General features: G+C 42.3%; 1 protein-coding gene across 6 annotated transcripts; it reads left to right on the top strand.

The window, feature by feature from the left end:
• Positions 1-1291: 1291 nt before the first annotated feature.
• TBC1D7 (TBC1 domain family member 7) lies at positions 1292-21622 on the top strand. Of its 6 annotated transcripts, none has more exons than XM_059940667.1 (8): positions 1292-1461; positions 2845-2964; positions 4024-4104; positions 7572-7759; positions 11778-11915; positions 18242-18387; positions 19664-19793; positions 20827-21622. In XM_059940667.1, the coding sequence occupies exons 2-8, from the start codon at positions 2853-2855 to the stop codon at positions 20911-20913; spliced, it is 882 nt and encodes a 293-aa protein (XP_059796650.1). In that variant the 5' UTR covers positions 1292-1461; positions 2845-2852; the 3' UTR covers positions 20914-21622. The 6 variants fall into 6 exon arrangements, with proteins under 6 accessions (XP_059796650.1, XP_059796647.1, XP_059796648.1 ...); XM_059940664.1 differs by having other exon boundaries at positions 2808-2964; XM_059940665.1 differs by having other exon boundaries at positions 1292-1505; positions 2808-2964.
• Positions 21623-23367: the final 1745 nt, after the last annotated feature.

Below are 23367 nucleotides of genomic sequence, written 5' to 3'. Positions count from 1 at the left end.
GTCACACCTGCGTAGAATGACCTTCCCACACCTTTTCCCAATCACCTTTCCCATGACTCTGATCTCCCTGCTTCTTTATTTTTTAGCCCATAAGTATCCCAAGCCTCTTGCCTTTCAGGGAAGCCGATTTGAGACCGTTCTTCCTCTCTTTGCTGCAAACCTTGGTGTCTCAGCGTTTGGCTTGCTATGCGTTGGACAAAACAAACCTGGCTTGGTGACAGTTCCTCTCAAACCCAAGTGGCTTAAAAACCTACTCATCTGGTGCTGCTCAGAGGGCTGTCCCTGAGACCAGTGCTGGTCTGTAACAAGGTAAGCAGAGAAAGCGTTTATAAACTTTAATAGCTATTTTAAAGAGTAATTTTGTCTGCTGAGTCTAAAAAGTTGGGGCTTGTATATCTTGTTTTTAAACTTCAGTTTTCAAAGAATTTATAGTGTTTTAACTGAGAGGCTGAATATACAGTGGTCGACCATATATGAAAATAGAACGGACCCACAACCTGCCTAGAAAAACAACCCCTTATGTACAAAAACCAGCCTAGGAAGCCAGCCTGTCTGCTAGCTGTAGAAACAACCCAGGAAGCGGAACAATAACTACTGTAGCAACTGGCCTGGACTTGATTAATAACTTACAGCTTCCCTAATTTGTACCCCTGCTTTTCAACTTAGGACCAGCCAGAGAAAGCCAGATGTGGCTAACGGATCACATAGGACACCCGGCTTCTCCTCTACCTGCAGCTTCCCCACGCCAACAGTCTCCGACGAGGGCACACCTGAAGCCTTCCCTTTTTTCCCACTATCAACCTTTCCCCTCCTCTGCCTGCCTTTGAGTTTCTGCCAAAATAGAAGTGATAGTGGGGCTGACTCTCTCGTACAGCAAATTCTCAATAAGTTGCTTTACACTTCTCATTTGGTTGGTCATTTATTTCCACATAACAGGAAAAAGGAAATAAAAACAAAGCAGGGGTCTGCCACCGCAGACAGTTTAAGGAGCTCCATCCTGGGGTCTGCGATCACCTCCAGGGTAGGGTTGGGGAGAGCATCCCGGGCACTCACCGCCCGGGACAGCGGGAGTAAGGTAGTCGCGATTCTCCAGACCAGGAATAAGTAGGGGGAGCAGGGAGACTGGTGCGGGGAGTGGGCGGGGCGCTTGAGATGCTAGGTTGACTTGCATCCCGCTTTCCCGTGTCTGGGTTGCAGAGTCTGCGGCCCCACGGCGTGGGTGGAGCTTCCGCGCATGCTCTCGGCGCACGCGCACTCTCGGCACCGCCCCGTGGAGCGAGGCTGACGTCATGTCCGGCGGACGCCGCGGCTGCTGGGTTTTATCTCCTGGGCGCGGGTGTCCAACCGTCTCCCTCCGCCCGGCCGGCCCTGGGTGGTCGGCAGGTCAGCGCACCGGGCCAGGTTTCCGCTGCCTCCCTGGACCACTTAGTCTGAACCCGGGTGTGGTTTCCACTACTAGAGGTGAAGCATAACAGGGAGAGTGGGACCTGGGGTCTTGGATCAGGGTGCGTTTACTTTTCCCGTCAGGTGGGCGCTGCTGGGCAGCAAGGAAACTTACTTTATTTCCTCCCGGAGGACGCGTTTGCTGTTGCATTGCCGCCAGAGGATGGTGTCCTTAGACGGCAGCCACCGAATCGCCTTGCAGCTGTTTGGATGCTGCTTTTAAATAAATCCCACCTTATTTGGTGTTTTAATGCTTTGGAATTCTGCTTTTAAAAAACGTTTGGTCCTAAGAGCTCAGTACCCTATAGAATTCCTCAATCAAAACGAATTCTGTTCTTTCCAGTGCCCGAATCGTCTCAGTGAGTATCTTGTCAATAAGGAAGACATTGGCTGTCTAGAACTCAACCCTCCCCTAGTCCCTGGGGACATCTCAGAATTTCTAAAACCTAAGGGCTGTACTCTTTGCACCGACGCTTTAAGCGTTTGGGGCAGGCAGTGCTATATTTTTTGGAAAATGCATTACATCCATTCTGTTCTTAAAACACAAACCCAATTTGACCTTTTCCTGATGACTTGCCTTCAGTCTACTGAAGGTTATTGTGAAAGAACCAGAGACCAACGAACTTTTTGAGTTCTGATGCCAGATTCCAAGTCGTTATTTTGTCTCCAACTCTGTGACATCACTTGTCAACCGGCTACATTGCTGCCCCTCTTCTGGTTTATAATTTAATGCTTAATCTGTTGTGGGTTTTGAATTTTGACAATTACATTTGATAGAATTGTGTTTAAAGGAAAACTAAGTGAGGAACTTGGGTTTGTGTATGTTTTTTTTTTTTTTTTTTACTCTTTTTATAACTTAGTTTTTTGTTTTACCAAATGCCCATTTTAGAAAAGACAGCTAAGCCAAAGAAAGAAAATTAAAATCATCTGGAATCCTGCTGCCTTATAGATAACCATTGTTAACATTTCAGAATAGTCTAATTTAAAAAATTTTTTTAAAATAGTCATCATGTATATTTGGTAATCCCTTTTGCATGACATTTTGTCTGTCTTCCTATTTCAGTAACTTTTTTCTTTGAACATGTGTAACGGCTGCATACCATTGTGCTAGGTTCTCTCCTAAGTAAAATAGGAGTGCTAAGGCATGAACCTTGTGCCATCTGTTATAGCAGCTCAGAGGACTTTTGTTTTATATCTTGGTTTTTGGCCAAGGTGCAAAGGTGACGTGATGTTAGGGTTGTGTAAAAGGGAAGGTTTAATACTGAGTCCTATGCAAGGGCAGGCCATTTATCATAGTGTATTAGATTCATGGAAAAGTTGGAGAAGATCATTAAATTTTTCATCAATTCTTCATTTGTTTCTAGGCTCACTTTTTTCTGCTCCCTATTCTGTCTCTCCAAGAATGAAACATGACTGAGGACTCCCAGAGAAACTTCCGTTCAGTATATTATGAAAAAGTGGGGTTTCGTGGAGTTGAAGAAAAGAAATCATTAGAAATTCTCCTAAAAGATGACTGTCTGGGTGAGTTTTATAAGTTAAATTTACCTTATTGGTTCTCAGTCATTCCCAGATCTTCCGAAATTAAATCTTACCTTTTAAAGATGTCCAGAGGTATTGGTTACCTGCGGTATGTTTTTAGTGATAGGATGGCAGCAGAATGGTATATTTTGGGAGAAGTTAAGGATTTTTCAAGTTTATATTTCACTGAGTCGGAGCCAGACCTTTTTGAAAGGCCTCTTTAGAAGTCAGTAATATTTTTTCCTCTTATTAGACCCATGTATTTTCTTTTCTCAGTTTTCAGAGGTGTCATCATAGCTTCTGGGTAAATTTGCAGCAACTCTTGCCATGATTTTCTTTTATGGAAATACTGAAACTGCATTATATATTGACATTTTTATTTCTTCTAAGCCAGTCATAATAAGGTCTGTTCTATCGCTAATTAAAGTGGAATAAACTGAGCCATAGTTAAAAACAGTAGTTTAAATGCATAGAGTGTTTTAAAGTTTCAAAAACATTTCCCACCTGACCTTTGATCCTCACTAGGCAATCTGTGCTTTAAGTATTATAATTCTCACTTGACAAGTAGGGAAACTGAGGCCCAAGATGGTTGAATGTGGCTTACTGGTGAATGTGGGGATTTGCAGGCTGACTGTGCCACTCACCGGCGATGTAAACTTAGTCAAGTCACTAAACTGCTCTGAGCTTCAGTTTCTGCATCTTTAAAACAATAACTACCCAACAAGCTTGCGATGTGGATAAATGAAATAAGTTCTATAAATAGTAACTACTGCTGATGTTATAGTGAATGTAGTAATATATGCAAAATGCATCTCCTACACCATGAAACACTAATTGTTTTTAAATAGCTAGTTGGAAAAAAAAAATACATAGCTAGTTGGAACACGTGGGCTGGAAGTCAGTCTAGTGTTACCTTTCCTAGATTTGCTGATTGTATAGCAGCCTGCCTCTGAAGAGATGTCTTACTATACTTTCGGTTTTCAGACATGAAATGCATCTTTACCTATTGTGATCAGCATGAAAAGCATCTAATCGTTTTTTTTTTTCTTTTTCTTCCTCTAGATGTTGAGAAACTTTGTACTTTTAGTCAGAGGTTCCCGCTCCCGTCCATGTACCGTGCATTGGTTTGGAAGGTGCTTCTAGGTATGATTTCCAAGAGTTGGAAGCTTTATCTTCAACAATGTTGAATGATGGGATCATTGGCATCTTATCAGTCAGAAAAAGGAGGATTTCTTTAGGCCTTTTACTGAATACTGGGTCTAACCTTGGGAGCCTGAATCACCATTCACTTTGGAAGCCTGGAAGAAGGTGACCTTCAGAGGCAGTCCACTGTGTGTCACTCTGAGTGTCAGGTGACATTAGAAGAGACAGTGATGCACCTTCCTGAAACAAGGTGTGGGAAGAGCATTGGGCCGGGAGAAAGGAGAACTGGTCTGGGCTTTACTGTCAGCTTGGTAACCTTCCAGAAGATGCCACTAGGCCTCTTTTTTTTTTTTTTTTTTCCTTTTTTTCTTTCATCTGTAAAATGAGGATATTGAGCTAAATTAACTCCTAAGGTTTAGCTCTTGATTTGTTAGTCTGCGACTCCCAGCTGTAGAGGTATAACTTCCTAAGGAGTGCTGTCAGAATCAAAAAAGGAATTGAAGAGTTTTTACTTCCTAGAAGCACAAATGAATAAGTTCCAGTGAAGAGTGGCCAAAGGAGAAGGAAAAACAGTCTTGCTCAGTTTCTGTGGAAGAAAAAGTGTATTAGGTGCCCGAAGTGACTGGCAGCATGCCTTTTGAGCTAAGGATTTTTTTTTTCTGTTATTGCTGAGCCTGCTGATGTATAAAATACCCATCCATTACTACCCTCCTTTTCTTTCTTTAAAAAAAACAAAAGTTAGGATAATCCTGGAATTCCCTTGTGAGGCAGGTATCAATATCCCAATTTTTCCGATGGGGAAAAAGACTGAAGCTAAATAATTTGCCTGAGGCCTTATAGCTTGTAAGTGGCAGAGCTGGGATTTGAGCTCAGGTTTGTAGAGCCCATTTGAAGTTAGGCTAGATTTATAGACCTTGTTTTCTTTCCAAAATGTACTATATTTTCAGGACCTGAAAAATCTGGAGTCCCGAATCTGGTTATGTAATGTGGAGCCAGCGAGGGAATGCAAGCCATGCTAGAAAGCACTGTGCGTTGCCTTTTTTGTTGTGCATCTTGACAGCCTTTGTACACTTTTCTAATAGGTCACCGTGCAGTTACAATATAGAGAATGTGTGAAAACGACCTCAGTTTTTCCCTGAGCATTTAAAAAATCTTAGTGTTTCCAGTGCCCATCAAAGTAAATGCCTTCCAGGGGTGCCTTTTAGATGGGAATGTCGATAATATTTATATCTGCTGGGAAAGACTATGTGTCTTATTAACTGATAACGCCAGTGGATTAGTGTGAGATGGACAGTTGTACTTTGCAGCTGAGTGCCAAGGCCTGTCAGGCTGTTCATCACCTCTTTTTCGTGGCTTGCTTTAACAGGTGAGTCTCCCTTGTTTTTGCCGTTAAAGGCACTCGAGGGACTTCCCTGGTGGCGCAGTGGTTAAGAATCCGCCTGCCAATGCAGGGGACACGGGTTCGAGCCCTGGTCCGGGAAGATCCCACATGCTTCAGAGCAACTAAGCCCGTGAGCCACAACTACTGAGCCTGCGCTCTAGAGCCTGCGAACTACAACTACTGAGCCCGTGTGCCACAGCTACTGAAGCCTGCATGCCTAGAGCCCGTGCTGTGCAACAAGAGAAGCCACCGCAATGAGAAGCCCGTGCACTGCAACGAAGAGTAGCCCCCGCTCACCACAACCAGAGAAAGCCCATGCACAGCAACGAAGACCCAAGGCAGCTGTAAATTAATTAATTAATTAATTTTTTAAAAAGGCACTTGAGATTTAGAGCTGCCACGCTATGTTGGGAGTTTGGTTCCAACATTAACCTCCCACTGTGTTAGTCTTCTGAGCTCATCCAAGTTATGTTTCCCAGAATGTTCTTTAGAATACTGGATCTGTGGTAGTTTGCATCAAAGAGAGATCCATAGTCAAGTGTACTAGCTAATAACACTGATACTAGCTTAGTAGGTGCCATGTACTTTGAGTGTTTTATGTATGTTAATTTGTTTAGTCATCATTACAATTGTGTGAGATGGGTATTATTCTTCCCATTCTTCAGATGGAGAAGCTAAGGCACAGGAAGATCAAGTAAGTTGCTGAGGGTCACCCAGCCAGTTAACTGTAGAGCTAGACTTCAGACCCAGGAACTTTGACTCTGGAGCTTGGGCTACGATACAGTTTCATGAAGTTTAATGAGGCTGGGGTAAATAAAGGAAGATGTTTTTCTTTATAGCAAAACTTAAAGCCTTAATTTCATTGTCACCACTTCCCAAATCTATTTGACTCTGGTACCCTTTTTCTCATGAAGACCCTTGGGGCTCATGTTCTGCAGAGAACATTTGGTGAAATGCTTACCCGTCCCATTTCCTGCCTCTGGCAGATAAGGAAACAAGTGCCCGGAGAGACATTTGTGAGCATCCTGGTGTTAACACCTCTGGGACTAGTTGACTGAAGGCCCATCCAGTGCTCTTTCCACTGTGTTTTCTCCATGCCATTTGTTTGTATTTAAAAAAATGTGGTTCTTGCCCCAAAGTCTAATGAGTAGACATCATGTTTAAATATATTAATGAGCATAAAATGGCATTGAAATGTAAGGTTACTGTGGTAGTGAAAATTAGAGATTTTTTTTTTCCTTCTAAAGAGAGACTTTAGGACTTTGAGCAAGTTTTAGTTGTTGGGGAAGAAAAGGATTTGACCACTTGGTGGTGGTTCTAAGATGAAGGGGGTTGTGTTGTCAGCTACAGCTCCCTTAACAAAATACCACAGACTGGGTGGCTTAAATAACAATTTATATCCTCACAGTTCTGGAGGCTGGGAAGTCCAAGATCAAGGTGCTGGCCGATTTTGTTCCTGGTGAAGTGTCACCTCCTGGTTTGCTGTGTCCTCACACGGCAGAGAGAAACCACGCCAGCCTCTTCCTTTTCTTATAAAGGCACTAGCCCTGTTAGATTAGGGCCCCACCTTATGACTTCTTTAAACCTTAATTACCTCCTAAAGGCCCTGTTGCCAAATATAGTCACATTGGGGGTTAGGGCTTCAACATGTGAATTGTGGAGGTTGGGGGATGGGAACAATTCCATATTAGGGGCTAAGCACCAGCAACTGGAGATAGGCCTTTAGCAGCTAAGGGTGGCCCGAGGCTGACAACCGTAAACTTGAATTAAATCATTATTGTAATTGGTGTGATTTATCTTGAATTTATGTGGCACATTTATTCAAAGGCTTTATGATGTCGTTTCATTTCTCTTTAATATCAGTGATGTAATTGCCGTTCGAATATTGATAGTATTTAAAATTTGATTTATAGTGTGAATTTCTAAAAGATAATCTATACGGTAACTAAATATTTGTGTGAGTTCTAGTCTAATTGTGGTAGGCAGCTTCGCACAGGATTCTCTTTCATAGAAGAGGAATTTGGATTGGTGCCTCAGTATTTTGCCCTCTTTTTTTTTTTTTTTAACCCACCCCGGGTCTCTATAGGCATCTTGCCTCCACACCATGAGTCCCATGCCCAGGTGATGATGTATCGCAAGGAGCAGTACTCCGATGTCCTTCACGCCCTGGAAGTCATTCGCTTTATCAGTGATGCTACACCTCAGGTTGAAGTCTATCTCTACATGCATCGGCTGGAGTCTGGGAAGTTGCCTCGAAGTCCCTCCTTTCCACTGGTCAGTGGTGCTTTTGTTTGACCCTTGGTTCAACTTTAGACTGCTCCATCTGCCAGCCTTTGTTTGCATTATGTTTTACCTTAGAAACTTTCAGTGGCTCTTCTTTGTAGAATAAAAGCAACACATCTTTCCCAGACGTTCATAGCCCTGTACATTTTGACCCAATCTCCCTAATGTTTTAAAATTTTGTTTTGAAGTAATTTTAAAGTTATAGAAAAGTTGCAAGAATACTATCAAGAAATCCCATATACCCTCTATCCCGGTTCCCGAGTCATTAACATTTCACCATGTTTGCTTTGTCATTTTCCTATATATGTATACATATTTTTTTTCCAAACCAGTTGAGAATAAGACGTAGACACGGCATCCCGTTCTTTCAGATTCCTGCAGTGTACACTTGCTAACGATGAGAACACTCCCCTAGGTGACCATAGTTCTGTCATCAACACCAAGAAGTTGACATTGATATAGTATTAACATCTAATCTTCAGACTCCATTTCCGTTTGACCAATTGTCCCAATAATGCCCTTTATCTAAACAATAAAAGTTGTGGTTCAGAACTTATCAAACTTTCAACTACTAGTCTTACCATTTGTTGACGATTTAAAATTTTTTTTTCTGTTTTAACTCTTCATTTTAAAATAGTAGAAAAAAGTTGCATAAAGAGTTAAGTGTTCCCATATACCTTCACCTAGCATCCTCAAATGTTACATCTTAATTATACTCTGGTTATTTATCAAAACCAGAAAATTAGCAGTGATACAATACTATGAACTAATCTATAGGCGTTATTGAAATTTTGCTGACTGTCCCACTGATGTTCTTTTTCTGGTCCAGGATCCAATCTGGGATCATGCATTACGTTTACCATGTCTTATTTGCTTTTAATCTGGAATAGTCCCTCAGTCTTCCTCTGTCTTTCATGACCTTGACAGTTTTGAAGAGTACTGGCCAGTAGAACATTTCTCAATTTGGGTTTGTGTGTTTCCTCATGATGAGAATCTAGTTATGTGTTTCTGGCAGGAATTCCACAGAAATATGATACTTATTACTCTTGCTGCTAACTTTGATCACTTGGTTAAGGTGGTGTCTGCCAGGTTTCTTCAAGGTAAGGTTGCTATTTTCCCTTTGTAATTAATAAGTAACTTGTGGGGAGGTACTTTGAGACTGTGTAAATATCAATCCACTGACTCTTGCCTGAAACAGTTTTTACTGTGCTGATTGCCAAATGATGATCTTCTAACTCCTTCGTTCCTTCTGCATTTATTAGTTGACTTTTCTGTAAGGAAGAGTTTTCCCTTCTCCCTCATTTATGTATATCAGTATGAATTTATAGATTCCTCTTTTATTCAATGGCCTATAATTCATTACTACCGTTATTTTGATGTTAAAATTGTCCCATATTTAGCCAGCGGGAGCCCCTTCAAGCTGACTTGTGTGTCTTTTTGACAAGTTCCCATCATTTTGAGCACTTTCTTACTTTCTGGCACAAAAAGACATTCCAGGCTCATTTCGTACTTTCCCTACCCCAGGCTTGGAATCAGGCTTTTTTTTTTTTTTTTTGGAGTATTATATCTAGAAACCAAGAACAGGGCGCTAGGTATGCTCATTGTCTGTGGTGTGTCATTGCTTCTAGGCCCTCTCAGCAGACAGCTAGGAAATATACACACACCTGTGTGTTTATATATCTATCTATTTCTATACTAAAGACCCTGAGTTAATGCCAAAGCTGCCAAGTCCTTTCTAATATCCCAAGTTCATTTAGCCCTCACCCTTTTTATATTTGCAGCTTCCTTCTCTGGCAGTTGCAGTGAGGCTAATGGAAGCCTCGTCTTATTTGTATTTATCTCTTTGCTCGTCCCTCTGTCTGTCACCACCGTGGCCGGCCGCCTCTCTGGCCCTGGCCTGCGGGCCGCACAGGCCTCGAAGTCACTGGCTGCCTCCTTGGCCTTGACCCTTCCTTGGCCTCAGGCCCACAGGCTCCAGCCTGCTTTATAGGTTTCACCTTTGACAAACTGCTCACTCTGGTTACTTGGACTGCTTACTGTTTATAAAGGGAAGAGAGGGGGGAGTGGAGGAGGGCAGGCAAAGTAATGACTATAGCTCTTGGGCTTTGGCTATTTTAATACAACTTGCAATTCGCTCTAAGCATTTTAACTTTTGGCTAAAACAGAGTGAATTGTTCAGAAGAGGGATTTGCCTGCGAACTGTGCTGTTCTGTAATTTTTTTGGTGGCTGTTGCAGATTGCAGTCTGCCAGCACAGCAGTTTGAACTTCAACGTGTTCTTTCTTTTTGAGGTTGCTTTGGGTCCCATGGGCAAATCTTAGGTCGTCCACTTTGATGAAGTTTATCAAGAGAGAACATTCCTGAAAATAGTTGGAACGCTCAAACTTTAAATTTTATTTCCCGTTGGCAGAATGCAGTTAGCTGATAGTACTACTCAAGTTCCTAAACTGTATATGAAGTTAGGTTAGATTATCCATTAGCTCAAGAGATCTAGATGGTAGGTTATCGTTTCCACCTCATCCCCGCTCAGCCTTCCAGGCTTGAGGTCCAGGCACCTGTACCGTGGCCTCAGGCTGACATGGTGTCCAAGTTTTGTTCTGGGCTCAAGTCTCCTTGGTCACCAAGCCCTAGAAGCTGTATTTTCCTTATCTTTTAATGAGACTGTGTGACAGTGCTCGGCACAGGGCTGGGCACATAGAAGCTGACTTCGGCTGGAGGGCGCTGGTCCTCTTAGCTGTGTCTCAGAGGAACTGGGAGCAGCATTGAGGTGCCAGGTTCAGGAGCACCCAGCACAGCGCCCAGGGCCGGGTGGGAGTCCACGAAAGGAGGCTTTCTGCTATTCTTGACATTTTGTAGAATGTTAATAAGTGGAAAGGAGGCCTAAAATGCAATACTTCTGTTAAAATAGGTATTTTGATTTTAACTTGAGACTTCTTAGGGGAGTAGAAGGAAACTTTTTAGTTTCTTTTCAATGTTAAAAATCCTTCAGCTGTTGGGGCTTCCCTGGTGGCGCAGTGGTTGAGAATCTGCCTGCCAATGCAGGGGACACGGGTTTGAGCCCTGGTCTGAGAGGATCCCACATGCTGCAGAGCAACTGGGCCCATGAGCCACAATTACTGAGCCTGCGCGTCTGGAGCCTGTGCTCCGCAACGAGAGAGGCCGCGATAGTGGGAGGCCCGCGCACCGCGATGAAGAGTGGCCCCCGCTCGCCGCAACTAGAGAAAGCCCTCACACAGAAACGAAGACCCAACACAGCCAAAATAAATAAAAAAATAAATAAATAAAATTAAAAAAAAAAGAAAAAAAAATGCTTCAGCTGTTAAATCCTAGATGAAAATGTAAAGCTTTTGGTGTAAGATATGGTGTTAGAAAACAGCTTTTTCAAGTGGATTCCAGTTTTTATGAGATTTCTTTTGAAATTTACTTGAGGGTTTGCTTTCATGTTCTGAGTATTGACACAAGGTTTGAGAAATGCCATTCTTCTGAGTCCTAAAATTCTGATTCTAGGGCCATTTTTAGCTTTTCAGGTGCTTAATGATAGAACAAAAATTTAAAGCTATGTATGAATGCTTTGAAATAGAATGCTTATTAGTCCTTTTAGGGTCATTTAATGTTTGCAAATTATTGACAGAGGTCTCCAGTTGTTTGCTGTTTATCACTTCTGTTTGAAAGGAATTCTTCTCCAGTGCAGAGAATACTTCTGGGTGTAGAGTCAGCCCTTGCTTAGGGTTTGTGTTGACTCTTTGGCCTTTATGTTAGAAGTTGGAAAATCTCTGAATGTTCAGCTTGAAACCTGAGTGTTCAGAAGCAGCGCTGACTCCAATTCCTCTGGTTACTCATCCTCATCTCCCCTTGGTCATCTTTTTAGTGATGGACTGTGCGCTTTTGGTCCCACTTTGATTTATTGCAGGTCCTTCAGAATCTAGGGAGCAAGCCTTCATTATTATTAAAGAATTCTGTATTTCTCTCTTCTACCTCCCTCTTGAGAGTTATTATTATTAATCTTGCAGGAGCCAGAAGATGAAGTATTTCTTGCCATTGCTAAAGCCATGGAAGAGATGGTGGAAGATGGCATTGACTGTTACTGGCTCACCCGATGCTTTGTGAACCAACTGAATAACAAGTACCGGGATTTTCTACCCCAGCTGGTGAGGGATGATGTTATGGCTGTTTTGGGGAGGGCGTGAGCAATGGTAATGGGGGTCCTCAGGAAATGGCCTTTACCTCCTGGTGCTGCTGCAATTATGCGTGGACCCTCTGTGGTGGGAATCGGCAGATGCCTTCTGTAAAAGGCCAGATGGTAAATATTTCCAGCTTGGTGGGCTAGGTGTGTATGTCTCTGTTGCAGGCACATAGCTCTGCTGTTGTCACACAAAATACATAAAAGCATGGTTGTGGCTGGATTTGGCCTCTGCAGGCTGTAGCTTGCCCACCCCCCGCTCTATAGTATTCCTTATCTGGATCCAGAATCCACTGACTTTAGCTAGAATTACCCGTCTGTACTAAGGTTTAAGTTTGGCTGTGTAGAATGGGAAGCCCAAGTAACCGAGGCTTTGTCTTCTCTCACGTAAGCAGAAGTCTGGAGGCAAGGCAGCCCAGGGCTGGTGCCACAGCCATCGTACGGCCAGGGACCCAGGCTCCTGTCCTCCTGTTCTAGCGTTCTCAGGTGTGATCCTTCCCCTCGTGATCACACGACAGATGCTGAAGTGACAGCCGTGACATCCCTGTTCTAGGCAGGAAGGAAAGGCAAAGACGAACCTAAAGGAGAAGTGACAAGCCAGGCCCGCCTGTCTCCCTTTAACAGACTTGCCTTCTGCATGACTATCGGCGGGCAGGACTGTGTCGCCAGGCCGCCCCAGTTTGCAGTGGAGCCTGGGAAGTGTGGTCGGTTCGTTTTAGCCGGGCACATTGTGATCTCACATTAGAGTCCGGACTCTGTTTGTGAGGAAGGCAGCCGGTGGTCTGTACGCTCTGACTTGGGAATCCGGAGACCAGCGCTTGTGTCATCAGCACAAGCCAGGGGTCCTTTGCCATTCTCTTTGCCCAGTGTTTTCCCTCATTTTATAAAAACGAGTCTTTTTTCTTAAGTCATTGAATTGTTTCGCTTGGAAATTCTGTTGAAAGCAGTAACCGTGGTACAGGACGCAGGGTCAGGTGCGGGGCACAGGTCAGCCGAGCCCTGGAGATCCATCCCTGCTCTGTGTCCGTTAGGGGGGTCGGCGAGACTCTTCGGCCCTCAGCTTCCCAGAGCACTGAACAGGAGTGTTTTTTATGTACTTGCATTAAGTAAAATTTGATTTTTAGAATTTTGAAATTTAATTCACTTAATTTCAATAAAAAGAAAGCATGGCATTGGAGCATATGTAAATGAAATGTTAGCTGCCTAATTAAATCAAGAGGTCCGAATCATACTGTGATTTAATTAGCTTTTCTTATTATTGGAGTAAATGCAGTAGCATTTTGATAGTTTGTTTAAAAATTCATTATTTTTAATAACACAAGTAACAGACACATCCTCGAAGTATTAAGTAATCCAGATGAATCCAGTGTCGTCATAGACCTGCACCAGCACCTCCCCTCCCCCACTTTCTAAGTCGTAGGCATTGTCACCAGCTTGGTGTGTATTTGTCTAGACTATTTTATGTGCATTGGAATGGATGGGGATGCGAGTGCATTCCCATGAACACGTGTGTGTGTATGTGTATATGTATATAACATATATATATATAAAATTTTTTTTTAAATGTAAGTACTATCATACTGTTCATACGATCCTACAGTTCTTTTTAAAACTTAATGTCTGGGAGCTTTTCCATGTCAGTACACATAGGTAGTTTTCAGCCCTGACTTCCTATTAGTACCACCTGTGAGCTCTTAAAAATGACCAAACCAATGAAATCAGAATCTTCAGGGGTGAGGCCCCAGAATTCTACTTTTTTAAAACTCCAAGTGATTCTGAAATGAGGCTAGGATTGAGAGTCGCTCATTTCGAACCACTTTAAAAAATTCTCATAGTATTTTCTGGTAAGAATTTGCCCTAATTTAATGTAAAGGCTCCATGCTGACAGCCCCACTCCGTGTACGTGATGTGTTCCCATGTGTGTATGTGTGCGTGTGTCTCTGGGGGGGTTACCTACACAACAAATGCTCAATTGCAAGAGACATATTTAAATTTGTTAACTATCAGGTTACTTACCCAGAAGTTGTACCAATTTCGCTTCCCCCAACAGTTTATGAGATTTCCTGTTTTCCACCCCATTGCCAATACTTGATAGTATCACTCTCTCAGGATTTTGCCAATCTGATAGTGAAATGGTAGCCCATTTTAGTTTCCATTACCTCATTTTTGAGTGAAGTTAAGCAGCTTTGGGTATGTTTATTGGTCATCGTATTTGTCTACCTTTCTATTTTGTTTCCGTCTTTCCTTTTTTTTTTTTTTTTTTTTGGTAAGAATTATTGCTATATGCTGGATATTTATCCTTTGTTAATAAGTTAAATATTTTCTCTGAAAATATTTCTCCCTGTTGTGTAAAGATGTAAAGATTTGATACAGTTGGATTTATCAGTATTTCTTTTGCTGCAAGTTTTGTGTCTTAGTTAGAAAGCCCTTTCTAATCCCGAGATTTAAAAACAAGTTTTTAAAAAGCTTCTAACTTTTAAAAATATTTGAACATTTTAAAATTTAGTCCTTTAATTTGTGAAGGACTTACCTTTGTGACTGGTATCAGACGCAGACATGACTCTGTTCCTTTTGTGGTTAACTGCAACACAGCTTCAGCCAGTTACCCCACTGCCCTCTTCCTCCTTGCTCTGGGTAACAGTTTGAGAACATGATTCATGCCAACTAAGACTAAATTTGCTTTACTGATGAATTATTTCATCTTAACACATCTGTTTTTACAGATGAGGAAACTGAAGCACAGAGCAGTTAAGTAACTTGTCCGAGGCCACACAGTTAATAAGTAGTAGAACTACCACTTATACTGTTTGTCAGTTCATTCTTTTTTTCACAGATTTGTAATGCCACCTTTATCATGTTACTAGGTTTATGTATATATTTATCTCTTTCTGGACTCCCTTTTTTTTTTTTTTTTTTTGTATCAAGGTATTTGTCTTGTTTCCTGGCCAGTACCATATGACTTACTTTAACTTCCTAGCATATTTTGATAGCTGGCAGGGAAATTTCCCTCTTATTGTTCTTTTTCAAAAATGCCTTGAGCTTTTTTTTTTTTTTTAAAGAAATGAATTTTAGAATTGGCAAGATACTTAATGTCCCCATGTCCCCTGAACCTTAACTTCCCCATCTTCAAAAAAAGGGGTTTATTTTCGCATGTACATTATAGTGCCTAGCACATAGGTTTTTATAGTTGCAAATTTTTTTTTAAAGTTCTGAATGTATAAGAAAAGCTAAATTTCCTTTGTGTTGCTGTTTGATTTAGCCATCAAGTGACTTAAACTTTTTTTTTTTTTTGTGACTTAAACTTTTAAAGTCAGGTTTTAAAAAAAGTTGTCTTTAGTTAAACTTTGTTAGTCCAGCTTAAAATTTTTTATTGTTGTATACTAGATCTCTTCTGCCTAGCTTCTTGTTAGTTTCTATAATCTTGTCTGTCATCTTTTCAAATTTTTGTGGTTTTACCAAATTTATCACAAAGCATAGGTTGTTTCATAATCCTGGGGAAATGTGCACATGATAGACAGTGACGGGCTTTTGACATCCAAAGAAAAGAATATTTCTGGTGACGACACCTTTATGTTGTAGTGTTCTGATTTATAGGATTACATCACAGCTTTCCTCTCCATACAAGCTTTTGGAAATTCTCTTTGATGAGGCCTCTGATTGCCAAGGAGAGTAGAGGCCAGCTTCAGTGGTGTGACGTGGAAGGTCTCTGTTGTTCTCTTCAGATCAGACTGCCTTTAAGCCATCTCAGTCTTAACTGTGTTTAGTCATTAAAGTGAGTGAGTTTTCTTTCCTTGCCATTGATATAATTTTTAAAAGCTGTCCTAAAGAGAGGGTTTTTTTCTTTCTTTCTTTCTTTTTTTTTTTTTAAAGGGAACGCTATTTATTTATTTAATTTTTTTGGCTGTGTTGGGTCTTCGTTTCTGTGCGAGGGCTTTCTCTAGTTGCGGCGAGTGGGGGCCACTCTTCATCACGGTGCGCGGGCCTCTCACTATCGCGGCCTCTCTTGTTGCGGAGCACAGGCTCCAGACGCGCAGGCTCAGTTGTTGTGGCTCACGGGCCCAGTTGCTCCGCGGCATGTGGGATCTTCCCAGACCAGGGCTCGAACCCGTGTCCCCTGCATTGGCAGGCAGATTCTCAACCACTGCGCCACCAGGGAAGCCGAAGGTTTTTTTTCTTTTAATAAACACTATTAGCAGCCTCTTCCTAAGTTTAATATAAATTCCTCTCAAGGTGGTTAAGTCTCTTGTCAGGTTTTGCCTTCTGTTGAGGTATGCTTTATTTCCTTAAAAGTAAGTATATGAGGGTCATGGAAATATTGGAAATAACCTAAATGTTTTACAGTAATATATAAATAAAATCATCACATCTACTATTTCTACCATTTGCTGTGTCCTAAAAATTTCAGGCAGTATAAATGTCATCTTGCACTAAAAAGAAAAAAAAAGCACACATGGATATGTATTTATATTCACCCTCTTAGATTTAGCAGTAGCATCTGATACACGTTTTTCTTCACCCTGCTTTATTTTTTTTTTAACCTAATATACGCTGGGGATTATGCCATAAGCAGTATATAGAGACATCCCTTATTCCTTTTCACAGCTGCATACCACTCCATCCTAGTTTATTCAACCCATCCTCTGTTGTTGGCTAATTGAGATGTTTCCAGTCTCTTGCTGTTATAACAGGTGAATAGCTTTGTGCATGTATCTTTTTGTATATTTGCCAGTATATTTGGGGGATAGATTTCCTAGAAATGAATTGACTAGATCGAGGGGTAAAGGCATATGTTACTTAGCTAGGTTTTTTTCAGTTTCCTCTTTGTAGAGCTCATGCCCTTCTGCATCCTCATGATCAACAGATGAGAACACCAGTTTCCCTGTAGCCTCGCCAGCCTGGTGTGTGTTGTTGCCAGCATGATAGGTGAGAAAAGGGTACCTCACTGTAGTTTCAGGTCGCATTTCTTCTATTATAGCCAGGTTGAGCATCTTTTCATATGGGTTAGAGCCATGTGCATTTTTTCCTATAGAGGTTTTGGCATTTTCCTTTTTTAGAAGCTCTCTTTATTTAGGGATATGTATCCTTTAAGCTGGACCAGATATTACTATGTGGCCCTCTTTGCCTGGCCAAGTCCTGTCCCTTCTTCGTGGGCCAGCTCAAACGTCAGCTCTCCTGGGAAACTCTTTCTGGCTTCTTAAGTAGGGGTTAGGATTCCCACCTGGATGTGCCCATTGTCTCTGCTTATTCCCATCATATCATCCCTGCCTTCAAGGGGCTTCCAGCCTGGTTGAGAGAGCTGCAAAGAGCTAACTATAACACACTGTAATAAAGCTATCTTACCTTTTACTCCCTTCCCTATATATGTAGCACAGTGTCTGGCTACGGTGGACATTGTAAGGGTTATGAATTGCCTCTTTGGCAGAAGTACAGTGGTGCAGATATTTAGTGTAAAAAAAAAAAAAAAAAAAATCGCATTTGGCCAGGTGATATGGGATCTGGTTGTGCCCTTCTGGATAGAGAGTACAGACTTGAGGGTTTGACCTTAGGATCCGTGCTTTGCCAGAGAACCCTGTAAATACAGCAAACCCGTCTGGGAGCCAGCTTTGTTAGCTCCCAGTCTTCTAGTGTTGGCTGCTGTGTAACCTTACATGGGAGAGGCTGCCAGATGGAACCCTGGAGCATTTTCCCCCTGTGTTATTCCTGTACCTCCCCGGAATTCTTGTGCACATCTTGCTGGGGACAGAGCTCCTCCTCAGGACGTCCCTGTTGTCTGACCCTCCCTGCCAAGTGCAGAGTGTGCTCCACGTGGGTCAGCGTAGGTGGCATCAGTGACTGCTGGGCCCTTTTCATCTCCATTCTTCCTAGTTCCCTGTCCCCGCTTTAGTCCCGCTCTGTTTCTTTGGCCGTACCCTTGTCCTTTCCCTGAACGTCTAACCTACTGCCCTAGAGCAGCCAGAACGCGGGCCTTTCTCAGCTCCCCAGAGCAACTGAATTTTGCTTTGGACTTTTGCCTTAGGTTGTTGAATCTGGCTAGCACAATTAGGACTAACTAGGGTGAGTAACTGTTCCTTTTAGCCCGGGACTGTCCCAGGAAACCCCTTAGTCCTGGACGGTTGGTTGCTCTGGTTAGTGCTGACCTGGGAAACTGCTGCCTCACCAGTGACTTAAATGAGTCTGAAGCTTTGTTTTCTAGCATTTCCTGTGTTCAGCGTGTACACCTTTTCATCACAGCCTGTAAGAGCAGGTAACATTACGTCACAGGAACTGAGTAGTCTCTTCCTGTTTAATCATTAGCCAAAGGCTTTTGAACAATACTTGAACCTGGAAGATAGCCGACTGCTGAGTCATCTGAAGGCGAGTTCTGCAGTGTCCAAACTTCCCTATGATCTCTGGTTCAAGAGGTGCTTCGCCGGGTGCTTGCCTGAATCCAGCTTACAGAGGCAAGTATTTCTTTCAAATACGGACTGCAGGCTCAGAGGCAGAAAAATCCTGTGTTCTTTTTTTTTTTTTTTTTTTTAACGTGATCATCTTGGAATATAAATTTGCTTTAGAACAATACAATAATTTGATGCTAACTTCTCCAGCAGCTAACATAACAACACATGATTCTGCTTATTATATATACAGTTAGAAACATTAGAAATATCTCATATTAATATAAATATTAAAAATGTTAGAACATAACAGTTAGAGAAATTGAAGGCCCTCAATGTGTTCGATGCTGTTCAGTATTCCCGTATGAAAGAGTATCCAGGAGTGTATGTGGGCTTTTCCAGAAATGGAGCAGGTCCTAGAGAAAATGTTTATTTCTAAAGTAGCTGAAGGCAGTGAGAGACTTGAGACTCAAACTCAACTCTTCCATCAACTTCAGACGTGTTACAGGTATTTCGGTGTCCTGGACCACCCCATCCACAACTTTGCAGTTGAGGAGAAAGGTAAATATACAGAGGACATTACAAGACAATGCATTTGGCATGTATGGAATAATACCAACTGTAAGAGTTTATAGGAGTTATCAGAATAGTTATTTTAGAGTATACTCAATAACTGGCTCCTTAATTAAGGAATTTAAACCACTGGAAAATGAAATTGAATTTATCATTTCATTTGCTGCTTTTGTTGTTCCTTACCACGTAATGACTATATTAACATTACAAAATGTTAGTAAACTCTAAGCTTTGGTTTAGGACTTTCCTGCCCGAAAATGTCAGTTTTGAAACATTAGGGAATTGGCATACTGGTCAATTCCTAGCAGAGCAAATATTGATACTTTCTAGTGCTTGTTCCTTTTTTCCTTCCACTGCTGATTGTGTCTGAAATAGATTTCAAATGGCTGATCTGTGTTGTTTTCCTTGATGATGATTTCTTCATAGCTCTTCTCTGAAGCTCATGCACTCAGCCCTCTGTATCCGCAGATGCGCATCTGCGGATTCAGCTGATCCTGTGCTGTGTTTATAATTTGTGGTTGGTTGAATCCTTGGATGTGGAATCTGCAGATACAGAAGGCTGACTGTACCACCTCATTTTACACAAGGGACTTTGAGCCTCCACAGATCTTGGTATCCACAGCAAGTGAGTCCTGGAACCAGTTCCCTGGGGATACCGAGGGACGACAGTACTTAAGAGAAAATGTAATTTGATTTAATTTTGAAATTTGAGCTGTTTAGATAGACGTAAACTTCAAACTCGTAATTTGATTATATCTTTACTTTGCAGGGTTTGGGATAAAGTTATAAGTGGATCCTGTAAGATACTAGTTTTTGTAGCTGTGGAAATTCTCTTAACCTTTAAAATAAAAGTAATGGCACTGAACAGTGCAGAGAAGATAACAAAGTTTCTGGAAAACGTAAGTGTACTTTGTTGTATTTTAATTTTGAATCTAGAAAGGAAGTCAGTTTAGCAAGCCAGATTTTTCTATTGCATTAAATTATTTCAGAGACATAGTGTAGTTTTACATCATAAGAAACAATTTTCCCCTGAAAAAGTTTCAAGTTGGTCTGTGGATGGTAGTCCAGTCCTTTGGGGTCAGTGGCCTGAGCATGTCTCCACGAGTGTATGCACCTGGGACTGGAGTCGCGTCCCCTGATGTGACCACTAGGAGGCTTGTCAAGAAAAGGAAGAGGTGGGATCTTTACTTTAGGGTGAGTGATCTTTGTTGCTGGAAAAGGAAACCTGATGTTTTGAGGGATTTTGTAAGTCCTTTCATTTCTGTTGCTATCTCTGGTAGAATCCCAGTTGGATTTGTTAATGTGCTGAAATGTAAACTTAGAGCATGTTGAAGGGTCTAAATGAATCTGTTTTTCCCTGTCTTTGTATCTTAGAATACCCTTAACCAGGCAAAAAGAGGTGGATGTAAAGAGACTTAGGTGTGAGTGAATTTCACTGGACCCCAAATCTATATATTTTAATCAGTCAATGTTAACAATTGAACAGTGGCCCGGTAAATAAGTACTAAGTGAATGTATGTTGGATCAAAGAACCATCATCGTTGTAATAATTAGTGGCTCACAGTGCCAGGGCCACTGCTAAGTATTTTTTGTGAATTACCTCATGTAACCCGGTAAAGAGCCCTGTGAATTGCGGCTATCATTTGCCCCATTTTAGAGACGGGGATCTGAACCCAGGGAGCTCAGATAACCTGCCCAGGAGTCCACAAGTAGTGGGCAGTGCAGGGTTCGACCCTAGGCAGCATGACACGACTGCTCCTTACTGTGACCTCAGGTGGCACGTGAAACAGATCCTGGCAGTAGCCTCCTGTGCGATCACTTTCTGAAAAATGGTGAAAACTCCAGTGGAAATGAGATTTGTACCAGAGTGAAAATGAGGGAGATACTGAAGTCGGAAACACACATTTCAGAGACCGGTTTGCTTGTTCACAGATCCCCCAGGACAGCTCGGATGCGATTGTGAGCAAGGCCATCGACTTATGGCACAAACACTGCGGGACCCCGGTCCACTCCGCCTGAACATTCCTGACATTGTGGACAGTCTGCCAGGCCTGCCCAGAGGGCTTTTCTGGGACATGATCTACTAAACTGATAATAGGGTTCTCACTTTGGTGCTCAAAGTGTAATTGTTTTCCCAGCAAAATTTATTTAAGATACCTGGAGTTGCTGTGTTGTGGAATGGCATCTTCTGATTACACAGAACTACAGAGTTCAACTCTGAATAACATTTTTAAAAAAATTTATTTTATTGAAGTATATAGGTGATTTACAATGTGTTAATTTCTGCTGTACAGCAAAATGATTCAGTTATACATATATATACATTCTTTTTCATATTCCTTTCCGTTATGGTTTATCACAGGGTATTGAATATAGTCCCCTGTGCTTATACAATAGGAACTTGTTCTGAATAGCATTTTAAAAGGGTTGTTTGAAAATAGCTCCCAGTTTGCAAAGCAGTTGAGTCAGGGTGGGTGGGTGCTTGAGTAAGCAGGGTGTAACCAAGCTTGCCCTGCTCCTCTCTACTTAGCACCAAGCTAGTTACTTTATAAGGTCTATTTCTGGAATGACGAACAACTTCCTTATGTTGACAACTCGGATTCGGCTTTTGTTGATACAGTACCTGTTGAAATCTAAGCTGACTTTCTAAATCTTCTGAAACCTAAATCTGCTTTCTGAGACTTTGTCTTGCTAAATGGGTTTAAATAAAGGCCTTACATTTTTTTTTTTCTCTTTGTGCCAGTTGGAGTGAAATATTACTGAACAAAATGTGTCTAAGTTTACCTGCTGAGAGAGGACTTGTTGATATTTTGCTGGACTCATGCTTTTTCTTGATGGGACATTAAACGTTGGGTGAACATCAGGGAGGACTCTGCCACCGGAATAGGAACGGGTGAAAGGGCAGGTTCAGGTTAATAGCTAATGCCCAACCCCCTACCCCGGCCGTGTCCTCCCCTGCTGGTAACTGTTGGTTGGACAGTTGCAGGCTTTGAGCTGGGCGAGTGAGATGGGGCCGTTTGAAACTGATTCATGCAGCTGTCAGACCTGCAGGAGCCCGAGTGGTGAGTTGGATTCTCCACGCCCCCATCCCTCCGCCCAAAAAAGAGGAGACGATGGAATTACGGAGCTGTCACTCTGAGAGTTCAGTCCCTGCCTAATGTGTAAAATAGCTGTTGAGAGAGTTCAGAGCACACGGAGTTGTTGAAACCAGCTGGCACGTGTGTAAAGTAACATATCCAAGAGTGTTTAATTTTTTTTAATCAAAAATACACTCATAAGAAAACTTCTTAAAGCAAACTGTGCTTACAGTTAATACTTTACATTTGTCCAGTGATCGCCTCTGCCCCGAAGAACTCTGAATCCAGTAGGGGATGTGAGCAAAAGCGCGCGAGAAGGAGTTCCTGCCGCACTTGTCCGCTACCTAGTGAGTGAACGTGGGGTTTACGTGAAATTCACCCAAGTCATAAGCGCTTTACTTCTATCTAATTTACGAGCCACATACTGTTACAAACCATAAAAGTGTGCACAACTTTTTGGTAAAATAAAGATTATAAGGTCAAGTGATGTTAGTGAATCCCAACTCCAGAAAGAAGAAAAGAATGAGCAGCCTGTCAGCAGGAAGGGTGGTCCCGAGGTCGGTGCTCCTGCTGGCTCCCACCTCGGCACTGGGAGAAGCAGGGGCAGGCCTCACAGAGCAGGGGGGAGGCGGGGGAGAGGGAGGGAGTGCACCTGCGGGGGAGGGGGCTGAAGGGGCTGGAGTTCCGCTTAAAATTCTGGTGAGGGTCCAGGTGAGCCACAACGGAAGGCTATTGCCCTGCTGCTGTGGGATAGAAAGTTAAATATTCTGCAAGTACAGTATATTCTGTCAAACCCTGTTGGGTAAAACCTTGCCTGCTATAGGGTATGGGCCTTGGGTGGTCTTGTTTTGTTTTGTCAATCTGATTATCACATGTTTTCCTTATCAGACGACTAAATGGCTCCATCTGGGTGGAATTTAAGGCCCGCTGTAGGGACACAGAGTAGGTGAGGATCCAATTCCATTTCAATATCAGAATTGTATTTTACTGAGAGTGCAGTAGTTTGAAGATGTTTCTGCTCACTGCCTGCTGTGAGAAGCACAGCTCCTGATGGCCCCACGTTCCCTTTATTCGAGACATTTTGTCCGGATACTGCAGAAACCCAGGGTTTCGGTTGTGGCCAAAACTATGGTGGCTAGTATGTGGGGTTCTCCCCCTGCCTTGGAAAACTGGGGTTTAACGTTACTAAGTTGAGTTTCTAGTTCTTCCTTCTTACAGTGTCGCCTTAAACATAGATGAGAGAAGCTCTAGATCTGAGGGCAGGGAAGGTTGGGGTGGGTGTGTGTGGCTTTTGGCTGATGACAAATCAAACTGACAGATTGTACATATGCAGCCTTGTGTGTACGTGTCTGAGGCCACTTCAGGAAATGAGGTCAGTGTTCATTAGAATGAAGTG

Source organism: Balaenoptera ricei, chromosome 11 (genome assembly GCF_028023285.1).
Source record: "Balaenoptera ricei isolate mBalRic1 chromosome 11, mBalRic1.hap2, whole genome shotgun sequence".
In the NCBI taxonomy this organism is placed as follows: domain Eukaryota; kingdom Metazoa; phylum Chordata; class Mammalia; order Artiodactyla; family Balaenopteridae; genus Balaenoptera; species Balaenoptera ricei.
The sequence above is the reverse complement of the archived record's forward strand: the minus strand, read 5'-3'. Positions and strand labels throughout refer to the sequence as shown.